This window comes from Eptatretus burgeri, chromosome 9 (assembly GCF_056783735.1).
Source record: "Eptatretus burgeri isolate ZD-2024b chromosome 9, Ebu_testis_v1, whole genome shotgun sequence".
In the NCBI taxonomy this organism is placed as follows: Eukaryota; Metazoa; Chordata; class Myxini; order Myxiniformes; family Myxinidae; genus Eptatretus; species Eptatretus burgeri.
This window is the reverse complement of record NC_140969.1, coordinates 104,689,255-104,709,424: the sequence shown is the minus strand read 5'-3', so window position 1 is coordinate 104,709,424 and position 20,170 is coordinate 104,689,255. Positions and strand designations below refer to the sequence as shown.

The following is a 20,170-nucleotide window of genomic DNA, read 5'->3' as shown; positions in this document are numbered from 1 at the left end:
TTACATGGTCCTGTATATCTTTTCCTCGTCTGTAAAATTTTTCCAGTCCTTCATTCCCTTACTTAAGGGTGTGATTTGAGGGGGGGGGATTAGGCGGTGGGGAGAGGGAGGGTGGGGGTGATTTCCCTGGCTCTTTTTTCTTTTTTAATCCCTGGCAATGCACTTGAAATTGCCATTCCCAAGAGAGGGTGAGGGGGGGAGGGGTATAAATTTACACTCCCCCCTCATCAAAATATTTTGTATTTCTGGTGATTTAATGAGTCAAATTTTAAAGTCTGAAATTAAAAAAATGATAAATGTATGCTGCATCCTTTTTGAACACAAACTGATTTTTAAAATCTTCTTGTAACCACATACATAGCATAAGATGAGCAAGGCATCACGTTAATCAGCAAAACATACACGATAACAACAACAACAAAATGCAATGGAGTTTTGATTCACTGGATCTGGATCATGTAGAGCATAAATATTTCCAAGATTATTTTTTCATTCCTTTTTTTTCAGTACGAGACATGTATTAGCAATATATTTAGGTTATCTCTCCGAAATATGCTCACAGAGTCGGTCCTAGTGTTCGGCTGTTCGTCTGTCCGGACGTATATACATCCGTTAACATTTGACTAAAATGTCTACGACCTGATCGATATGGACCAAATTTGGTACAATGCATCGGGACAGTAAGGTCTCAAAGGGTTTTGCTCCCCATCCCGATCCGCCCATTTAAAGGGGGGGTTTGCCCAAATATTGATATTTCATTCAAAAATCTACTCAGAAACTGACAACCGGATCCAGATCAAATTGAGAAACTGACAACCGGATCCAGATCAAACTCAGAAACTGACAACCGGATCCAGATCAAACTGGCCATGTGACATCATGACCATGCCCTAACCTGAAGTTATGCTCCCCATGGCCGGATCTCCCCTGGAAAAAGGGGCCACGGCCTTCCTCCCCCAATCCCTCATATTCACTAAACAAATTTTCTTCATAAACTACATGACCAATATGGACCAAATTTGGTACGATACATCAGAACAATGATGTTGCACACAAAATAAAAATTTTTATACAAACTCCCATGAGCTGGGATTTTGTATGGAACAAAAAACAAAAAGTTAGCTGCTAATGGACAAAAGGATATTGTATAATTATAACCCTGCTCGTGCGAAGCATAAAGCAGGGTTAAGCAATTGGTTCACTTTTGTCTGTCTGTCCTGTCTAACAAGTTTATGATTGAGGAACAACTTAATTTTAATTGAATGTTTGATTTTGAACATGAATCAGAAAATTTATGATTCAGAAAACAAATCTGCAGTTTAGCAGGACTTTGGCTCTGAATTTGGCAAGTTGTATGGAATCTCCTCCCGATCATGCATGCACAGAGAGAAGCAAGATACTTTTTTTCTTTTAAACTCTCAATGCCTGTCTGGCAGTCAAACAGAATTGAAAATCATTCCAAACAGAAAACTTAGTTTTTCGTGCCTGTTGTTTGTGTCCTTTATGACATCCTTAAAAAAAACTAAGGTGACGTGTTAAACACGTTAAATATGGTGGTGTAAAAGACTCTGCATCAAGGGTGGTAATATAAACTTCCGAAAAAAACAATTCATACAACCCTTAAAAATCATTATATTATTTAAATTTAATTATTTACTTGAACACTGTAGAACACAAATCCTTTTTGGCACTTTCATACCCCTTCTGTTTGGCAGCACTTGGACAAATATTACGGCATTTTAGGTAATTTCGACCAATCAAATTTGCCGCTCGCAGACCCCGTCTCCCTGCCATGTCCTTTTTTCTCTCAACACAGTGCGGGGTAAGGTGTGAACTGTCTGGTTTTGATAAAGACTTTCCAGATTAGGAAACGTGATGCAGTACACATCAACGTAGGCTTAATGATTTTAGCAAATCTTCTAAGTTTCCGAATTGGAAGGAGATTGTAAAGAAGCATAAACTTGATCAAGGGTGACTTACTTTGAGTCGTAGGCCAGATCATCATACATCATGACAACGATCTGTTCATCTGGAATTCCATGGCTGTGTACTATCTGGTACGCGTGGCAAGCATCCGCCTGCACAACACATGACAACAAAGAATTTATAAACGAAAATTTTTGTCTCAAACTGAAATCTCCAGGAAGGTGAAATAAATCTGAATAACAAAATAAATGGAATTGATCATCATCACCTCTTCCCAAAGGATACAGTGGGATTTTTAACATCCACCAACTCGTGCTAGCAGACGGGACACCGAGTTACACGTCCATCCGAGGGACGGCGCACACAATGATGTTTCGCCATGTGTGTGAACGAAGTTTATAACGAAGTTGAGATTCGAAACAAGGCTGGACATCTCAAAGGCCGATATGCATAGCTCTCGGCTATTGTGCCAGCCCACCAATTACAATGATACAATAACGGTTAAAAGGTATGATGTAGATTAACAATTTGTGCACCAGACAAATATCTAACCACCGATCCCTTCCACCCACTTACACAGAGTAGATAAACTGAAAGATTGAATTAACATGGCATTGATAAAGAACAGGAAACGATGGCCTAAATGACCTCCTGATGTGTCCCAGCTCTTTGTATGTCATACTCTTCCAATGTGTCAGGACAATTCTGCACTTTCTAGCTCTTCCATGAGTCTCGACGATGTATACAAATAAAAAAAAAATACTGATTATGGTGTAAATGTTTGTGCTGTGAGAAGAGAGAAAGCACACCTGGTGTCGATAATTATACCAGCCATTGGAGCCAGCCACGATCACAACCCAGTTCTTTTCTTGTGCGGCATGTGCCTCATTCAGCAGCAGAAGTGAGCACACTACCACAGCAACGAACAGAAGAACCCGAGCCATGAGCCTCAGCGGACCAAGATGTACGTCTGCAAGCCAGTGAACCCACAAGGCAACAGGTGTAATCATGAAGGCAGAACCAATCGGAATTCAAGTTTTGATATCAAGTTCTTCCACGCAATTTCTGATCTCCTTGTGATACAAATTCTTCATCATATTGCTACGGTTGTGGGGGTAGATTGAAGAATTTAATAGGGAATATAGCATTGTGTAGAGTTGCTTGGTCCGTGGATGTGTAGGAAGCATCTCGATGCAATTAAGTAGGGAACCTGTGAGCTTAAGTGTTACGCGGCACCACACGAGGGGGTGGTGTCGTGATAATTAGCTAGGGTTTAAGAATAAGGTTCCCCAGTACGTAATAACCCCTCTGTGATTTTTCCCGATGTTTTTGCATTTCAAAGAGGCAATAAAGGTGGGGAACACATCCCTAAAACAAGCAAACGTGCCGAGCAGGCAGAAGCCCTGACTCCAAGGGTGCCGGTGGGTGAAGTCACGCCCCCGAGGCTGATTGATGGGCGTGACGTCAGAAGCTAACCGAGCAGGCAGAAGCACAGGCTTTTCGGGTTTCGTGCGAGCAGGCCACACCCGAGAGGCAGAGGATAGATTGGCGTGTTCGAGAGGAAGGTTGGTTGGCGCATTGTTGGAGAACCGTGATCGAAGAGGAAGAGGGTTGCGGATTTTGGAGAGGCGAGAGCAGAGGGTGAGCACACGCCGAGGACGACCACACGACCCTTGTATTCGTGTTGAGGAAATTTGGCTCGTTTGAGCCAAATTTGGCAATTTAAAGCGAGATGCTAGCCTTTGGCTCTTGGTTGGGTCGGTGAGGACGATTGGCGCATGAAGCCACTGCACTGGGTCTCTGAGCTTTGATGTGGAGTGCCGCTCGCAGATTGCCTGGCGTGCGCTTGTCCCGTTACGAAAGAAGCGCCATTTTGTTGTGCATGTCTGCACGTGCCAATATCAGCGCCTCGATTCCAAGTTCCACAAGGACCAGCTCTGGGCCAAGCTAAGTACAAGAATAGCTGAAAGGAAGGGTATTTCTTTTTATTTTGTTTCCCCGTTGTCTGTATTTGAGTCTCTGTGAAGAGGCACCTCGACTTTAGCATATATATCTATTTCATTATTATCATTACCCTTTTGAACTATTGTCCTTTGTAAATATTTGTTTATTTTCATGGAATGTATTCCTTTTAAGAAGCGGTGTCCGTGTATTTGTGGTGAGGTTCGAGTATAAAACCCTTGGGCTGTCCTGGTGCAGCACCCCCCTGGGCTGTGCTCCTCCACCCCTCTACCATTGCCCCATGTCCTTCCAGCACACGTGATAATCTCCGGGGATCAACATCTCCGCCTCCTATTAATAAGGAACCGCTCAGCCATCCAGGGGCTGGCGGTGTTGATCTCCCATCACCACAATTTGGGTCGGGGGGGGGGGTTAACCTGAGCTGCTTCCCCCACGACAATATGTAATATGAAATTGCTTGAGGGCAAAAAAGAAAATACTACTCTTGTTTCTCCTTGGAAGACCAAAGTAAACAGTTTAGGTGTAGTGCTTCATTGATAGGGACAGGATATATATATATATATATATATATATATATATATATATATATATATATATATATATATATATATATATATATATATATATATATATATATATATATTGTTACGAATTTGGAATTCGATTGCACACAACATACAGGTTCCTTTGTCGATATGTCGATAGTCAGCTATGTCGATAAGTGCTTGTTCCCGAGATAGCTCACCTTCCATTGTTTAAATGTTCAGAAATCGATTAGATGCGCTGCGGATCGATTTAATAGTTAGGGAATGAACATAGAGACATCACTCCCCCTCTTCTGCGAAGAGGAAGAAGAATCCTGCCGTCCCCGTGACTCATGACTCAACAACTCCCTCCCACCCGTGGTTGAGCAGGGGGGGGGGTAGAGCACGAGGGTATGAGTCACGCCGGGATCAGGGGAAGGGCGGAGAAGGATAAGAGGAGATCTTTCTCTTTTGTTCAGGGCAGAGTTGGAGAAGGGAGTTGAGGGGAGTCGTTCAGGAGACCGTCGGGTCCTGCTTGGCTTGCGTTAGGGTTGAGGCCTTCGGAAGCTTTTTGCTTTGGCTGGTTCAGTGAGCTTCGGCTGAGGCCTGGCTCGGGAGGAGGCTTTTTTGAGGCTCTTTACTTTGATGGTTCCGTGAGCTTCGGCTTCTGTTTGGCTCGGGAGAGCTTTTTGCTTCAAGCTGCCCTGTTTGGAAGGAAGTTAAGCCGGTCGCTCGGCTCGAGCTGCGAGTGGTGGCTTCTTCTTCTTGGTTCGTGGAGCTCTTTGTTCTCCATTTTGGTTCCCGGCTTGGTGCGACTCATCGACCTCTTCGTGGAGGTGGTTCCTTGGGGAAGCGATGCATCGACGGGAAGGATCGGCGCCTCGTCTCACCAGCTCGTGTTGAGAAGCGCGGGAAGATTCGCGGGAGCCCAGGTCCAAACAACTTGAAGACCACACAAGGTGGAGAGGTTCGAGATAGGTTCTGGGTTTCAGCTCACCTGTCCTCCGAGCTGGAGCTCGTTATTAAAGGCCTCTGCCACCATTTCTTGGGTGTGTGTGTGTGTGTGTTCGTGTGTCCGTGGGCCCGTCTAATAAGTAGGAACTGCTGTCAAGTGCAAGTGACTGTACCTAATAAGTAGACGGTTGTAGTTCTTTTGTCGTGCTTTTGTTGCTTGTATCGGTGCATACGTGTTTTGCATTGTTTAATTGCATACGTGCTTTATTATAATAAATGTCCTTGTGTGAATGTAAACCTGTTCGTTGCGTCCATTCCCTTGCATGTAAACCTGCGCGAGTACTTAGGTATATCGATATTCGGCAATTGACCCTATTTCGCGCGGGTAGAATACGGACTGGGCCGTGGTGGGATTAAAAACCCACCCGTGAGTGGTTTCTGGCGTTGTTCCAGAAAGTCACGACTGGATTGTCCGTTCGGTGGTCGAAGCGACCGCTATTGGTTAGACGCGGTCGTTCGTACGCCGATGGGCGGGAATCCTACAACAATATATATATATATATATATATATATATATATATATATATATATATATATATATATATATATATACACATACATACATATACTTCAATCCTTTTAAATCCATCTGAAGATCGAATGTAAACGAAAAAAAGACGTGTGATCATTCCAACACGTTATGTGATTTTCGAGTATCCCTCCATTGAAAACTAGAACGGTACTCTGTAGAATGCATCGCTCCACCAAGCTGAACAGTTTACGTTTTGTATCCCACTGATTGGCCGGATTTGGATTCAGACGTGAACCAAAATCTAATCGGCTTGTTCTCGTCACCTACTGAACTCATCCACCAGGTTTCGGCCAAATCCATCCGTAACTTTATGAGATATCCTTCTCCCAGACAGACAGGGGTGAAAACATAACCTTTGTCCCCCTTTGATGGAGGGGGTAAAAAAAAAAATAAAAGAAGTTTAACCCTTCATTTGAAGTTCATGTTAGAACTACCGTTGTGCAAATAATTCCACAGAGAGATAATCTCATCGAGAGACTTTTCTTTTTTATTTTAACCACAATGTATTCATGCTTTTCAGTAGAGAAGACAATCATACCAATTCAGACCAACAACTATGATTCGAAGTTATTGTCCAACCTCTCCTGTTCCTCTACTCCATTTGACTCATCTAATTGTGCTCTTCTGAAATTCAAAATCTTTTGAGCCATTGTTGGAGAGATACCAGAGTGTCGCAGACTCCGGATATTCACTCGGAATGGTTCACCCAACCCTCTTGCTTGCAGTCATTTCCTCCCCTCCTCTCTTTTCCCATTCGTCCATTCCCTTACTTATTGTGTCCAAGATCTGTCCCGCTGCCTGAGTCAGTTTGTACCCTCCTTCACCTTGTTTTTCAATGAGCCTCAAACTGGTGGAGGAAAAGAAAAAGAAAAACTCCATTTCTAACCCCATGAACTCACCTGCTGTCCACAAAAACAACCTTTTTACTTGCAGCTACTAAATTTCCTTCCCTCTCCTGTCTCCTCTTCCTGTACTTGTTCATCCATTCCTTTGCTTGTTGCTTCTGCATGTTGTGACTGGTCCACACTCAGTGCGCACACCTCGCTCTTCCATGAGCTGAGTACGCACACGCACGCACACACGTGCACTTGTTTATATTGGTCAGCGTTCAAATCCAAATGTAACACGGAAGGGCTACCCCTGAAAATTCTGAAAAATGAAGACGTTTCAACTGAACTGACTTGTGCAAGAGCATCAGGATCATTTCAATGTTGTTCAGGTGGAACAACAGTTGTTGCTTTTCAGGGCGATGGGCGCACGCTGTTCGTTTCGGTGTCCTGAACGAAACCAACAACACGAGCAAACACAACCATGATGATTCTGAGAGGTCTTTCTCACCAACATGGGGCTGGAGTCAAGGTTCAACCAGTTTGCATTATGGAGATCACCAAGTATAGTACTGACAATGTGATCACGTTTTTGGGAAATTTACCGGAGATGATGTTATCAGAGCGTAAAGGAAGAAAAACAAAAAACAAAGTAAACGTAAAAGGTTCTGTTGCATTGAAGTCAATCATTAGAACAACTGTCATGTGACATTAATTTAAAGTCCAGGCATTATGTTGTTGCTGTATGATGAAAAGCTTCCTTAGATTACATGTTTATGGAGGTTATAGTGACCAAGTGTGTGTGTGTTTGTGTGTTTAACATGGCTTAATGAGCTGTGAAATTTGTAATAAAATATTTATAAAACTGCAACCACTAATTCTTCCAACGAGTTATGGCTAATGGAGGAGATTATGCAGAAATCAAATTTAAAAAAAAAAATCTCACAAAGTGTACGTGGACATCAATAGCCAATTATGGACAAATCCAGAATTCGAGTCCAAGATCCCAGTATCACGAGCCGTGTACTCAGATGGGAACACCAAACATGACACGACCTCGACTCAAAAATACGTAATCTATTTAACGTCCTTCAACTTCAAAGCAGAGATTATTTTCTGAAATACATAAATAATGTGTAAATTAGAAATGTACAAAAATTATTTATTTTATTTGTAAATTCAGAACACATGACAAAAAAAAAAAAAAAAAAAATCAACATAACTTTTCATTAAACACAAGTGACAATGTACCTTGGTTGGGTCGACATTGTATTATCGAATGCGATTGGGAATCGACTTTATTACTCACGTGCAGACTGTGATGATGTCTCGTCACAATAACCGAGGAAGTGAGGACGGGTTGCTTATATATGAATCTGGTGCATCAGGGAAAACCCTGTTTAGGGTGGAAATACAGGATAGATCACCACTCACAGAAGAGCAATAAACAACACCGATCAGTGACTCATTGTGGACATTAAACATTACACTTTCATTCATATCGACACTGCGACACACACACAAAAAATAGTTTTCAATTCAAACATTACACTTCACACGTTGAGAGCACAAAGTGATAAATTGTGTATTTATATCCGAGCGGAGCGTGCTTACAGACTGCAAGCAACGACTGGGGTGCATCCTACGTGCACACATAATTCACGTATGAAGCATTAAGTAAAATTTATATATTTGATGAAGTGCATTGGCGATCCCATTCTGCAAACACCTACGTAACGCAAGTAAATCAAGAATGAGTGAACAGAATGAATTCTTTATTTAAAAGTTTACAGCTATAGGATTTTTTTTAATGTAAATACAGCAAAAGTTATTAAAGACGAGGCAGAAGAGGTGCGTGGCAGTGTTGCCTCACAACCAGTTCGAATGTAAACTCCATTGTTTCGGGTTACGTGACCCCTGTGAGTAGAGGTGCAACAAAGGCCGACGTTTATTTACGGACATTTTCATTTACGGACATTTTCCCATGGTTTTTGTGATTTTTTTCCTGGGATACTGCCGTCGAGTTGCGTCACAATGCCAATTGTCAGTACAATATATTAATGAGTCAGCGAGTGAGTGAGTGGTTATAAAGACCAAAGCTGTGTTAATTTTTTTTTTTTGCAGATGCTGAAACTGATTGAAAATGACTGTAGATGAAACATTTAATTATTTTATTGATAGCACAACAGAAGTCCATAACAGCTGTGAGATTAAATGTCTGATGCGCTTTCGGGAAATCATCCCCGACAATTACAGATGCGAGACAAGACTTCATGGATGCATGTGTACGTGTCTGTTACCTCCGCCACCGAAGGTTGATGTACGTTACTGAAAAATGCCACGAATGTCCTGGCTTTGTTTTTGTTTTTTTATAATATATATATATATATATATTTTTTTTTTTTCAGAGTTAAGACTCATAGAAGAGCAATTACACAAAAAAAATCAGGACACAACAAAACAAAGGGAATAGCAGGAGAAAGGGGGAAACACCACCAGCAGGAAGAGGAGGGAGAAAGCAGACGGAGATGGACAAACAAGGAACGCAGGTAACAATAACTTGTTATTGTAATTACTATATCAAATACTAATGTGACAACAAGGATGAAGATTTCTACCCATTTAATTTTTTTTTTATATTTCGTCCATAGCATTGAAGGATATTTCCAGTGAAAGTATTCAAAGGCCTCGTTTACATTAAATAGTTTGCAGAGATTGGGCAAATATTTGTACTTCATTCAGCATAGCTCAAAGCTCATGCGTTCTGTAAGGACAGTAGTCATGGAGAAACAGGTCTTGATGTCGATGAAAGGTGTTCGCTTGTATATTCAATTGGTTACGATGATGTTGGTAACACAAAACAATTGATAACAATGGATGTATGTAACCAACAGGACGTTGATTGAGGTTTGCTAACCCCCTTGGGATGCAAGAAGCTGACGTTTCAGCCATTTACCTTTCGTTGAAGTAAGAGCTGGGAAGAAGGCAACACTGGATCTTTGGGACAAATTTTATTCTCTCCGACAGAGGTTAACCGCCAATCGAGAAACTTCTTCTTGCTTCCTTATGGTGGTTAACATATCGCTATCAACAACTTGGTCATTCCATCCCACACCAGCCAGACTAGTTCTTCATTATAAATCATTGGTCCCCAACCTGCGGCCCGCGGAGCCCGCTACTGCGGCCCGCGGAGCCCGATACTGCGGCCCGCGAGGACTTTCCAATCAAAACACATTTCCATGTAGCAATTTTAAAGGGGTTTACACAATGCCGCTGCCGGCCGGCTCCGTGACCTGAAAAGCCTTACACAATGACACAGCCGCTTACCGCCGGGAGGAATCAAATCAATTTGATTTTACCTTCCGGCATCTTGCGGCAGAATTTAAAATTAATTACATTTAATAAAAAAATTAAAATGAAAAATGCATCAAGTTTCTCATTGACTCTGAAAATGTTTCTCAGCATCAAGTTTCTCAATAAAATGCATCAATTTTTTTCTGGCTCCAAACATCCTTGGGAGTAGTGAATGCGGCCCGTGGGATCAAAAGGTTGGGGGACCACTGATCTAAATGGATTTAAAGTTTTAAGAAAAAAAAAATTAAAAACAAAAACATGGATCTTGTTCTCATTTCACTAAATTATTTTTTTTAAACAAAAGGGGATTTTTATTTTTTTTAACTTGGCAAAAACAGCTCCTAGTAAGAGCAACGATGTATTCAAATCTAGTGGTGGTGGTGGTGGTGCAAAAACAAAATGTTTGTTTTGTAACACCTGCATCGTAAAAATAAAATAAAATGGCACATCTCAATGCTATTGTAAAACTAATCTTATATGCTGCAAGGTCAAAATAACTGCACCAAACACATCAATTTAAGCAAGGACAAGGATATTTATAAAGCAATACGTTGGTAACAGTAGCGTTCAGAATGAGACACAAACATGGGAGATAACAGATGGGGATGGTGGGTGGCAGTAAAAAGGGGGGGGGGGGCTGTGGAGTACATAATAAAAGCAATGACTTGTGATGCGGATGTGAAAAGGTAAATCAGGTGAATATAGAAAAAGGGTCAAAGCTTCGATTGGGGGTTCGGGAGGGGGAAGAGATCATGGATCTGGGGCTGCAGATAAGCCGACCTTACTTCCAGAGTAATGTACAAGCTCTTCAACAAAATCTACATTTGGCAAAATGTGGATCAGACTGTGAAGCAGAACATCATCGATTCCATTCCTTCATGGCTTCAGACACCACATGATGCCAAAGGAAATTCGACCAGATACGAATAAATGTCCATTTGAATGTGTTCATATCACAGATAATAAAGCCTGGTATTGGCTTAATGGTTATGGTGGCTGGATTAAGATCTTAGGGTCCTGAGTTTGAGCCCCTGTAACCATTGAATTAACACCAGGTGGGGTTGACTCAGCCAGTCATCCTTCCGAGGTCGGTAATTGGGGCATTGCATCAACGGCCCTGCCCTCAGCCAATGATGCTGCAAGGAGAATGAATGATGCTGCAGCCAATGACTACCCCCACAGAGGAGGAGGAGAAGGGGTATATAGGGTGATAATGATGATGCCATTGGTGAAGTGGTATTCCAGTCATAATTGGCTGAATCGAAATCCTTATCTGAAAAATCTGAAACCATAAATCTGATCTACGACCTGATGTACGTGAACAAGTACATTTATGACGTCATCGGCTACGTGGTATGGCGGCCAGATTGGATTGAAAATAAAAACGTTTAAAGAAAGAAATCTTCTTCTGCAGAACTGCTTAACAGATCGATGCAAAACTTCATACGCACTGTATGATCGACTAGCCATGGGGAATATAGTTAGAATTGTTTTTCATAATCATCTTCATCGACGCAACTTAGCATTTATGTTCACAGAAGTGGTTATTAAATTTCCTAATTAATCAATCAATAATCAATGAAGCTACAGATAATGGCAATGGAAATGACATAATAGGGTGCATGAATGATTTGGGTATACGGGATATAATAGTAGCATGTTCAGTTAACGATGGTATTTTCGTTCAGAATGAGCTCACGAGGCGAGACTACGTGCTCTACCGAGTGTTGTTCGAGTTTAAATAAAGTTTGTGTACAATCAGGATTGTTCATTAAATTCTGGCAGGTGATTAAAATCAAGTTTTAAAATATTAAAACTAAAAACCAAAGCTTCTGATCTCGATTTTAGGAGAACCCAAGAATTATATTCCTAAATATTCATGTTTGATCATCGGAATGAGGCAATAATAGGAATCATTACAGTATGTTGTCGTCCTATCAGGTCATATTGATTTTTGCAACGTAGTACAATCAAGCTTTAAAATATTTAGGAGGGGAGGGGGAGGAGGAAACCAAAACGAATTTATTTTTGATTTTCATTTTTAAAAATCATAATTAAAACCATTTCAGATCATTAAAAGTTTTTTTTTAAATATTATAGAAGATTCATAGCAGAGTTTGTCTAATTATATAAAGGAGAAATCAATGGAGCTTCATCTGAATGACGAAGAAACTTAGACAATGGACAAATCAACACGGTACGTCACATTTAACTTTGGGATATGTTCAGTAAACTGATACGAGGTCGAAACGAGAACCATTCAGATTTTTTTCAAAAGCAGCAAAGTGTATCATGAGATACCGGAAGGAAAATTGTTTGTGATTTTGTTTCAAGGAACCTCAGGGTTTTGAGAAATTATTTTCTAGCAACCGTGGACTAGACAGAGTGAAGGCCGACAAGCGTATCTGCTCGGCCCCGAGTCAGTTGAAAATCACACTCCCAATTAGCTGATGCAATGAGGATTAAATTGTGTTATTTATCATTTACCGTGTATTGATGACATGTTTATGATTGCCATACCTTGTGTTGCAGCGATGCTGTATTTGTCAATTGTATAATATGTGGTTTTACAAATACACATTATCATTTTGTCGTTATCAAAAACTTACTTTGGGAATGTTAATACGAGACGTGTTTATGAAAATTTACGTGGATATGGTACGGTGTACAACACCTGTGCCTGGCAGGTGTGGAGCAAGTTAGTTCCTCCCAAGAGAGGAAGAAATCTCCGAGATTTTCCTTGCAGAGCAAGGGTGGGCGAGGAGGAAGAAAGTCCCTTGGTTGGCAACACGACCTGGAAGGGGCAGTGGTAATATCCTTCTACTTTCTTGTAAAAAGCAAAGAGAGAGAGAAAGAGAGAAAGAGAGAAAGAAACAGGGAAGCAGAAAGATTTAGCTGAGGGACACAGTGCGGTGGAGCAAGAACGATAAGAGCCAAACAGTTGAGCTGGATAGAGAGACTGCTGGAATTGTGGCCAATGTGCTGAGTGGGCCCTTGACCGGGAGTGGCAGGCTAGACTCGAGGCCTAAGTGTATGGTCATGTGCTGATCTTCATGCTCTACCAGCACTGGTGCATCTTTGGGAAGGTCATCTGCAGAGCCATCTCCACACAGTGACGGAACTCCAGCAACGAGGTGTTCGGTACCCTCTTAGGGTCAGCACCAAGCACAGGCGTAACAGAAGCCCCATCTGTGCAGACAGCCATTTCCCTCCATTTTTAGCCTGCGCTTGTAAAGTGAAACGCAGGGTTAAGTGATCGGTAGCGTACGTCATACATGTCTGCATTTTGTTAAGAGCGTACATCAAAAACTGTTCAGCGGAGGAAATTGAAACTTTACCACATGTTACATGACCATGTGATATAGCAGTCACTCTTTTGAGGTCAACATAGGCCAAAGGTCGACAAAGGCCAATTTTCTGAAATCCTCAATGTTCCTCAGCAATACGAGGATAAAATATTTGTCTTGCCCAAACCTCATTGGACACTGATTCTGTTGCATTTGAGGGCGTGAAGATTTCGATGAACAGCACAACGTTCCACACATGTTCAAGCCACCACAATTTGCAGTCTGTGTTTAAGAATCATCGTTGCCTTACTACATGATAGAGCCTGTCCGGTCCTTTTTTGGATTTAGGATATATGGTTCGGTTTTATTGTTCAATAAATTAGATTTTCTCAATTACTTTCTCTTGCACGCAATGTTGTTCACAACCTGAGGTTTTAGGAAGATTATTACTTATTGACACATACGTCAGAGTACCAACTAATAGTGGGCTACTTGGGCTCGTCATCAAAATGAGAGCTTATTAACCACAACTCCACTTTCTCTACATTTATCTCATGAAGAGGAACACCAAGAGACCCATTGTAATTCACCAACGGTTTTATAAGAATAATACATGTACAGTAAATGGAGGGCATTCTGAAATTTATTCAATTTATTCAAGGTAACAGAAAAAGTTGGGATTGCCATTCCTACATGGTGGTTTGGGGACCTTATGCTTCCCAGCATGACAATCGACACATCTTCCCATGCCGCTATGTCTGTTAGAAATAAAACGACAGCAACATTGCAAATCTGTAGACATCAGCCCAAAGCCCTCATTTTAATCGCTTCACACAAACAAACCACTCTGCGGCGCCTTAAAATGTTGTTTGAGGGCCAGAGATAACAGAACACAATCTTCCACTGCAGGAAGAACGAGCAATTCCAAGCACTATACATACATTATTTATTCACACACACACACACACACACACTCACACACACACACACACACACACACACACACACACACACACACACACACACACACACACACACACACACACACACACACACACACACACACACACACACACACTATGCATTAGTAACCCTGAACATTTCATCACTGGCCCAATAATCTTGGAAGTATAGTGAATACTATTTATGCATACCAGAATACAAGCTATAATCATTGAAGAAGATCGCAAAAATAACTTCCCAATTATATTGTTATTAAAAGTGATAAAACGACGCGCTATGGACAACACTTAATTCGTTTTGAAAGACTCCAGAAAAGCGAGGATGTTGTTTGAACATTTCAAAACCCCTCCCAAAACTTACTCTGTACTTCAAGCATGTTCATTCAAGGCAGCAAAGTTAGCCTTTTTAACTTTAACATACATTTTGTACAATAAAACACTATCTGTCCAGATTTATCTCAACAAAATGGCTGAAGTTAAATGAAACAAAGCTAGAAATGTAATGCTTCAGAACAAAAATTATGCACATACATAATTAAGTGCAGGTACACATACCACCTTTGTCTTCCTTCTTACAATAGGCTGCCTGCAGCACTTAAAATACAGGGACAAAAAATATATAATACCGTAGAAATTAAAGTCTATTTTCAAAAGACAAAAATAAAGGCTCAAGTAACATCTTACCTTTCAAAGGCAAATATTCTCCCTCCATTCACAGCGTTCCTGTTATTTGTAGCCGGCCATCTTTACTCCTCTTGTGAAAGCCCCAATCAGTATATCATTCCCACCTTGTGGGGGTCAGCCAGGGAACGTTTTCACCAAGCAGATGGCCAAGCCCGACAATCAACTGAAACTGGCTTAAATTTGTAATTTGTTTGGGGTGCTCGCGATAATTCTCTTACTTCCAACAAAAAACATTAAGGGATATGTAACGTCCACCACCGACCACCGCTGGCAAATGGGTCCTCCGGCTTAACATCCATCTGATGGATGGTGCACACATATTGATGCTTTGCCCTGCATGAAAAACACCCGGATGACATTTTATAGCTGGTTCGAGATTCAAACCCAGGCTAGATAGCTGATAGACAAGTATGCATACCTTGAAGCCATCGTGCAATCCCTACCAATGCAAAGAAGGAAGATCTTGAGATTGTTGCAATATTTTGCTTGACAAGTCTTACTGCATAAGAATGTTATCAACACAAAGCTTTCCTCGAAGGATGTGCAACCTTCCATAATAATTCCAACTTAAAACTACAACGGCACTCGGTAGAGAGCATACCTCCGGCAGGCTGAACAGTTTAAGTTTTAAAACTCACTGATCGGACATATCTGGATCCAGACCTCCCAAATCTAATCAGCCTGTTCTCATCACCTACCCAACTCATCCACCAAGTGTCATCTAAATCACTCCATAACTTTTTTTTTTTTTTTGTTCACAGACAGACAGACAGACAAACAAACAGGGGGTGAAAAAACAAGCTCTACCCAACTTCAATGGCAGAGGCAATAAATTACAACATCCTTATTTGTCACCACAGGGAAAAGGGATCGGAATCCATGTTGGTACATTATTCAGGCACAAACAATTATTAGTTCTTAGAATCAAACAAACATACTGCTACCTTCTGTATTAACTAAAACCTTTTGTAACCTCGATAGTTTTCTATCGAAGACAAAACAAATGGTCAGTTTGATCTGGACGAAGACTCGAGCATTAGTAAAAATAGGTCTGACATTCTAACTCTAAAATGCCAAAATCGCCCTGAATTTGTGAGATTGAGACCAATTTCTATTACATTTTGAATGATGTTTTCTCAAAAAAAATTGTTTCTCACATCGGTCTTGGCATCAATTATTATTTATCAGAAATCCTTTGAAAGAGCTTTTGGAGAAAAGCTCATTTTATCCTTTTATCCACCACACTCCATTAACCACGACTATACTTGCCCTATCACAACGTCATTAACTTTGTGTTCCAGATTGCACTGACTAAAACAACACTGTACTTGTATAACTCTTACAATTCATTACAAAATAACCTGAAACCTGGCAACAAACCCTTTTCACTTTCAAAATTGCCTTTTCTATTTACATTTTTGGATACAATCCCAAGGATCCTGGAAGATGACAATAGACAGTGGAGTAACGTTGTCAGTAGAAGCAAGCAGACAAAAGAAGTAGATATATTGAGGAAGGTAGGGGCACGCAAATGGAGATAAAAGGTATGTGGGTAAGGATGTAGATAGATAAGAGCTAGATATCTCAAGAGAGAAAGAGAGAGCTAGATACATATGTGTGTGTGTGTGTGTGTGTGTGTGTGTGTGTGTGTGTGTGTGTGTGTGTGTGTGTGTGTGTGTGTGTGTGTGTGTGTGTGTGTGTGTGTGTGTGTGTGTGTGTGTGTGTGTGTGTGTGTGTGTGTATATATATTGTTACGGATTTCAGAATCCTGTCTGATGAATGCATCCACACATCCAGGTCCTCAGACAGTTGTTTCCTTAAATACATGTTCAGATTAGCCCCATCCCCATGTCTAATGGGATTTTAAATGTGATGCATTCAGAAGGGTAAAGGATCGATCTCCTCTCTTATGGGAAGCTTTTTTCTTTACGACAGACACGTTTACACACATATTTCTTTCACGAGCACCAATGCCCACCTTTTTTTTCAGCAACGTTTACACACATTTCTTTCACGGACGCCGAGGCCCGCCCTTTTTTGAGAGCACGGGTTGTCATGGTAACGGTGCGCAAGTGGCGTGGGCTGAGCTTGGGGGGACTCTGTGCCCACCGAGACGGGCCACAGGTATAAAAAGAGGTCCATTCTGAAGCGAGCGTGCAAGCGAGCCAGAGAGGGTGAAAGCGCGCGAGGGAAGAAGCGAGCAAGCGAACCAGAGTGGGAGCGCGCGAGCGAGTGAGCGTGTGGGTGTTTGACCAGCGCCAACAAGACAATTCGTCAGTCAGTTCGTCCTTTCCAGTGCTTGAGCAAGCGAGCGTGTGGTGCACGTGTGGGTGTGAGCAGCGCCGACAACAAGAGAGGCACGGGTCGGTCACAATGAGTGAGGCGTGGATCAGTCACCAACGGACCGTGTGTGTCATTGGACGTCACCAGTTTCTTGAAGTGCGAGGAGCTGCCCGTGTCACAGCACCAGGGTCTAAACCCGTGACAGACGATCTCGGTGCCCCCCAGACGTCGACTGGCGTTCAACGCTGTTGGCGAGTGGGTTCACGGCAAGGCTGGGTGCTGGCGACGGACAAGACACGCACGCACACATTTCAGGACGTTTTCACTTCACGGACGACTACTTTCTGGTGAGCGAGACTACTCCTCTCCCCCTCCTGAATGATCTGCTGGGTACCCTTGTCTGTGTTTAGCTGTAAGTCAACCCCCTGATAAGCATCTGCTCTGTCTCTTTCCTGTCATTTTGATTGATTTTGCCTGAGTAATTATTCATTTCGATTGCTTTGGAATTTATTCACTTATTTACCTCAGGAAATGAAAAGTTATTTTTATTTATTTTATTATTAATAAATCACTTGTCGATTTCCAACCTGTCCGTGTTTGTCCTTTCCTTCCATTGGTCTAGCATTGTCCGAACCGAGATAGACTGGGAGGTAATTACCGCAGATTTGACCAAAAATAGTTGGCACGCACCAGCCGTTAAAACGCTCGGCCGCCCTAATTAAAATCTAATCCAGATAAGATTGGTGCTTTGCCGAGGGCACGCTCCCTGTTCAGGTAACCACGTGACCTCCAGTTAAACAGCATAATTACAAGGTGGACACTGGAACTCGTGGTTGACTGGGTGGCGTTCGTGGTTCTAAAATAACCCACCATACAACAACGTTAATTGTGGGCGGTGGCCCCAGGTGGGGCTCTTCCAAGGACAACCAGGAATAATCCCCCTGAGTGACAAGCTGGTGTCGCGGTATCTGTGGCCGTAACAATATATATATATATATATATATATATATATATATATATATATATATATATATATATATATATATATATATATATATATATATATATATATATATATACACAGTAGACTGCACGTAAGTCGTCACCATCGGGACCGAGAAAAAAGTGACGACTTTGCCATGTGACGACTTACGCATATGTGAACATTCATGATGACTGTGGGGTGAAGGATGAAGTCCCGCGTGGCCTGGACATGTACGTGTGAGAGGGCGCAACAATCTCTAAGCCGGCTATTGCACCAAAATGGAAACACAATCCTTGGGGCAAAGGTGGGGGTTCATTGGTGAGTTGGAAAGTGATCAAGCAAAGATGGAATTCATGAATCAGTTTATCAAAAGTAAAGATAATGAACAACTCTGTAAGACAACTCGTATACCATCGGTGATGGTATGGTGACAAATTACATGACACACAGTCATCGTGGTGATGACTACCACTCAATGCCAATGTGTAAGTGAGTGCGGTGATGTACAAAACAAGCCAAGATAAAACCATGATCGGACTTCAACACGAAGCTCGATCGATCCTTTACTCCTTCGCGAAGTAATCCGTTATGTTTGACTGCCTCAAACTCTTGGGCATCTGTTGCATGAGAAAGGACTCAAACCGGTCATTGAATTCCATAATGTTGTCTGGGCAATCCTCCACCGAAAGACAGTATCAGCGCATCACATCCAGGGCGCTGAATGCCTCCCGAATAGTTGGAGCCGTGTTTGGAATGTATGTCTCCCCTGAGTCATCGAGATCAACAATGTCCACATCGTCCACGTCACCCGTATCGTCGGAGACGTTCTTCACAGAATCCACAATTTCTGCATCAGTCATTTGTTGGGTGCTACCTAATTCAGCATCCACGTTGATGTATTTTTCCAATGAGGGCATCACGTCTGAAACAAAGATTTCAGCAAGTCTTTCCCAGACGTTGCGGAACTGGTTTCCATGGTCGCCATCGCTCTCCTCATCAACTTCATGGGCGCTGCGATCCGCATCTTCCGCATTGATGAACCCGACCGAACGGAAGCAGTTCGCGATGGTAGCATTGGAGACCTTTCCCCATGCGGTTTTGGCAGCTACCAGGGCATCCATAAAATCCCATTTGAATGTGATTCCCTCATCTGCTGCATTCAGGTGATGCGTGGCAAGGATCTGGCGGTAGTGAAGTTTCAGGTTTCTGATGACGCCACCATCCATTGGTTGAGTGCGACTGGTAGTATTGGGTGGGAGGAATACAAGTTCTATGTTCTCCAGTTGACATGCAGGGTGAGCGGTGCAGTTGTCAACTACGAACGCAATTTTGCGTTTTTCAAGTGCCATACGATGGTTCAGTTTCACCAACCATTGTTCGAACAGGGCAGAAGTCATCCACGCCTTTTTATTCGCTGAGTATGCCTCAAGCAGGTGCTTCACACTTTTGAAGGCTCGGGGATTCTTACTTTTCCCGATGGCGTATAGAGGCAGCTTGTCGGTGCCATCCATGTTCACTCCAACCAGCAGTGTTACACGGATCTTCGCCTGCTTATTACCATGATGGGATTGACCAACGAACCCCAGAGACTTTTCTGGCAGCATCTGCTAGAAAAGCCCAGTCTCATCGGCATTGTACACGTCCCGAGGCTGATACCTTTCCAAGATGTCTTTCAATTTGCCATCCTTCCAGTCGTGCACCACTGCCGAATCCACACCGCCTGATTCGCTGCACTTCTTGACCTTACAGGGGAATTCGCGCATTACGTTCATCCAAGCCCATCCCTCGGAGCACTGCAGTTCGAGCAGAGAGTGGTAGGCTCTTGACAGA

General features: G+C 42.2%; 2 protein-coding genes across 6 annotated transcripts in view; both read right to left on the bottom strand.

Annotated features, from left to right (window-relative positions):
- The window catches only part of LOC147020823 (legumain-like), a 36,812-nt gene extending 28,572 nt beyond the window's left edge, over positions 1–8,240 (bottom strand). Inside the window, exons 1-3 of the mRNA XM_085896462.1 lie at positions 8,095–8,240; positions 2,736–2,896; positions 1,981–2,078 (exon numbers count right to left, since the gene is read on the bottom strand). Coding sequence (XP_085752588.1) covers positions 1,981–2,078; positions 2,736–2,870 — 233 coding nt within the window. The 5' untranslated portion in view covers positions 2,871–2,896; positions 8,095–8,240. The remainder of the gene's footprint in view (positions 1–1,980; positions 2,079–2,735; positions 2,897–8,094) is intronic.
- Positions 8,241–14,051: 5,811 nt separating this feature from the next.
- RIN2 (Ras and Rab interactor 2) overlaps positions 14,052–20,170 on the bottom strand; it is a 118,592-nt gene continuing 112,473 nt past the window's right edge. For all 5 annotated transcript variants that reach the window (XM_085896457.1, XM_085896461.1, XM_085896458.1 and 2 more), the window contains one exon: positions 14,052–20,082. The gene's annotated coding sequence lies outside the window, so the exon portion shown is untranslated. The remainder of the gene's footprint in view (positions 20,083–20,170) is intronic.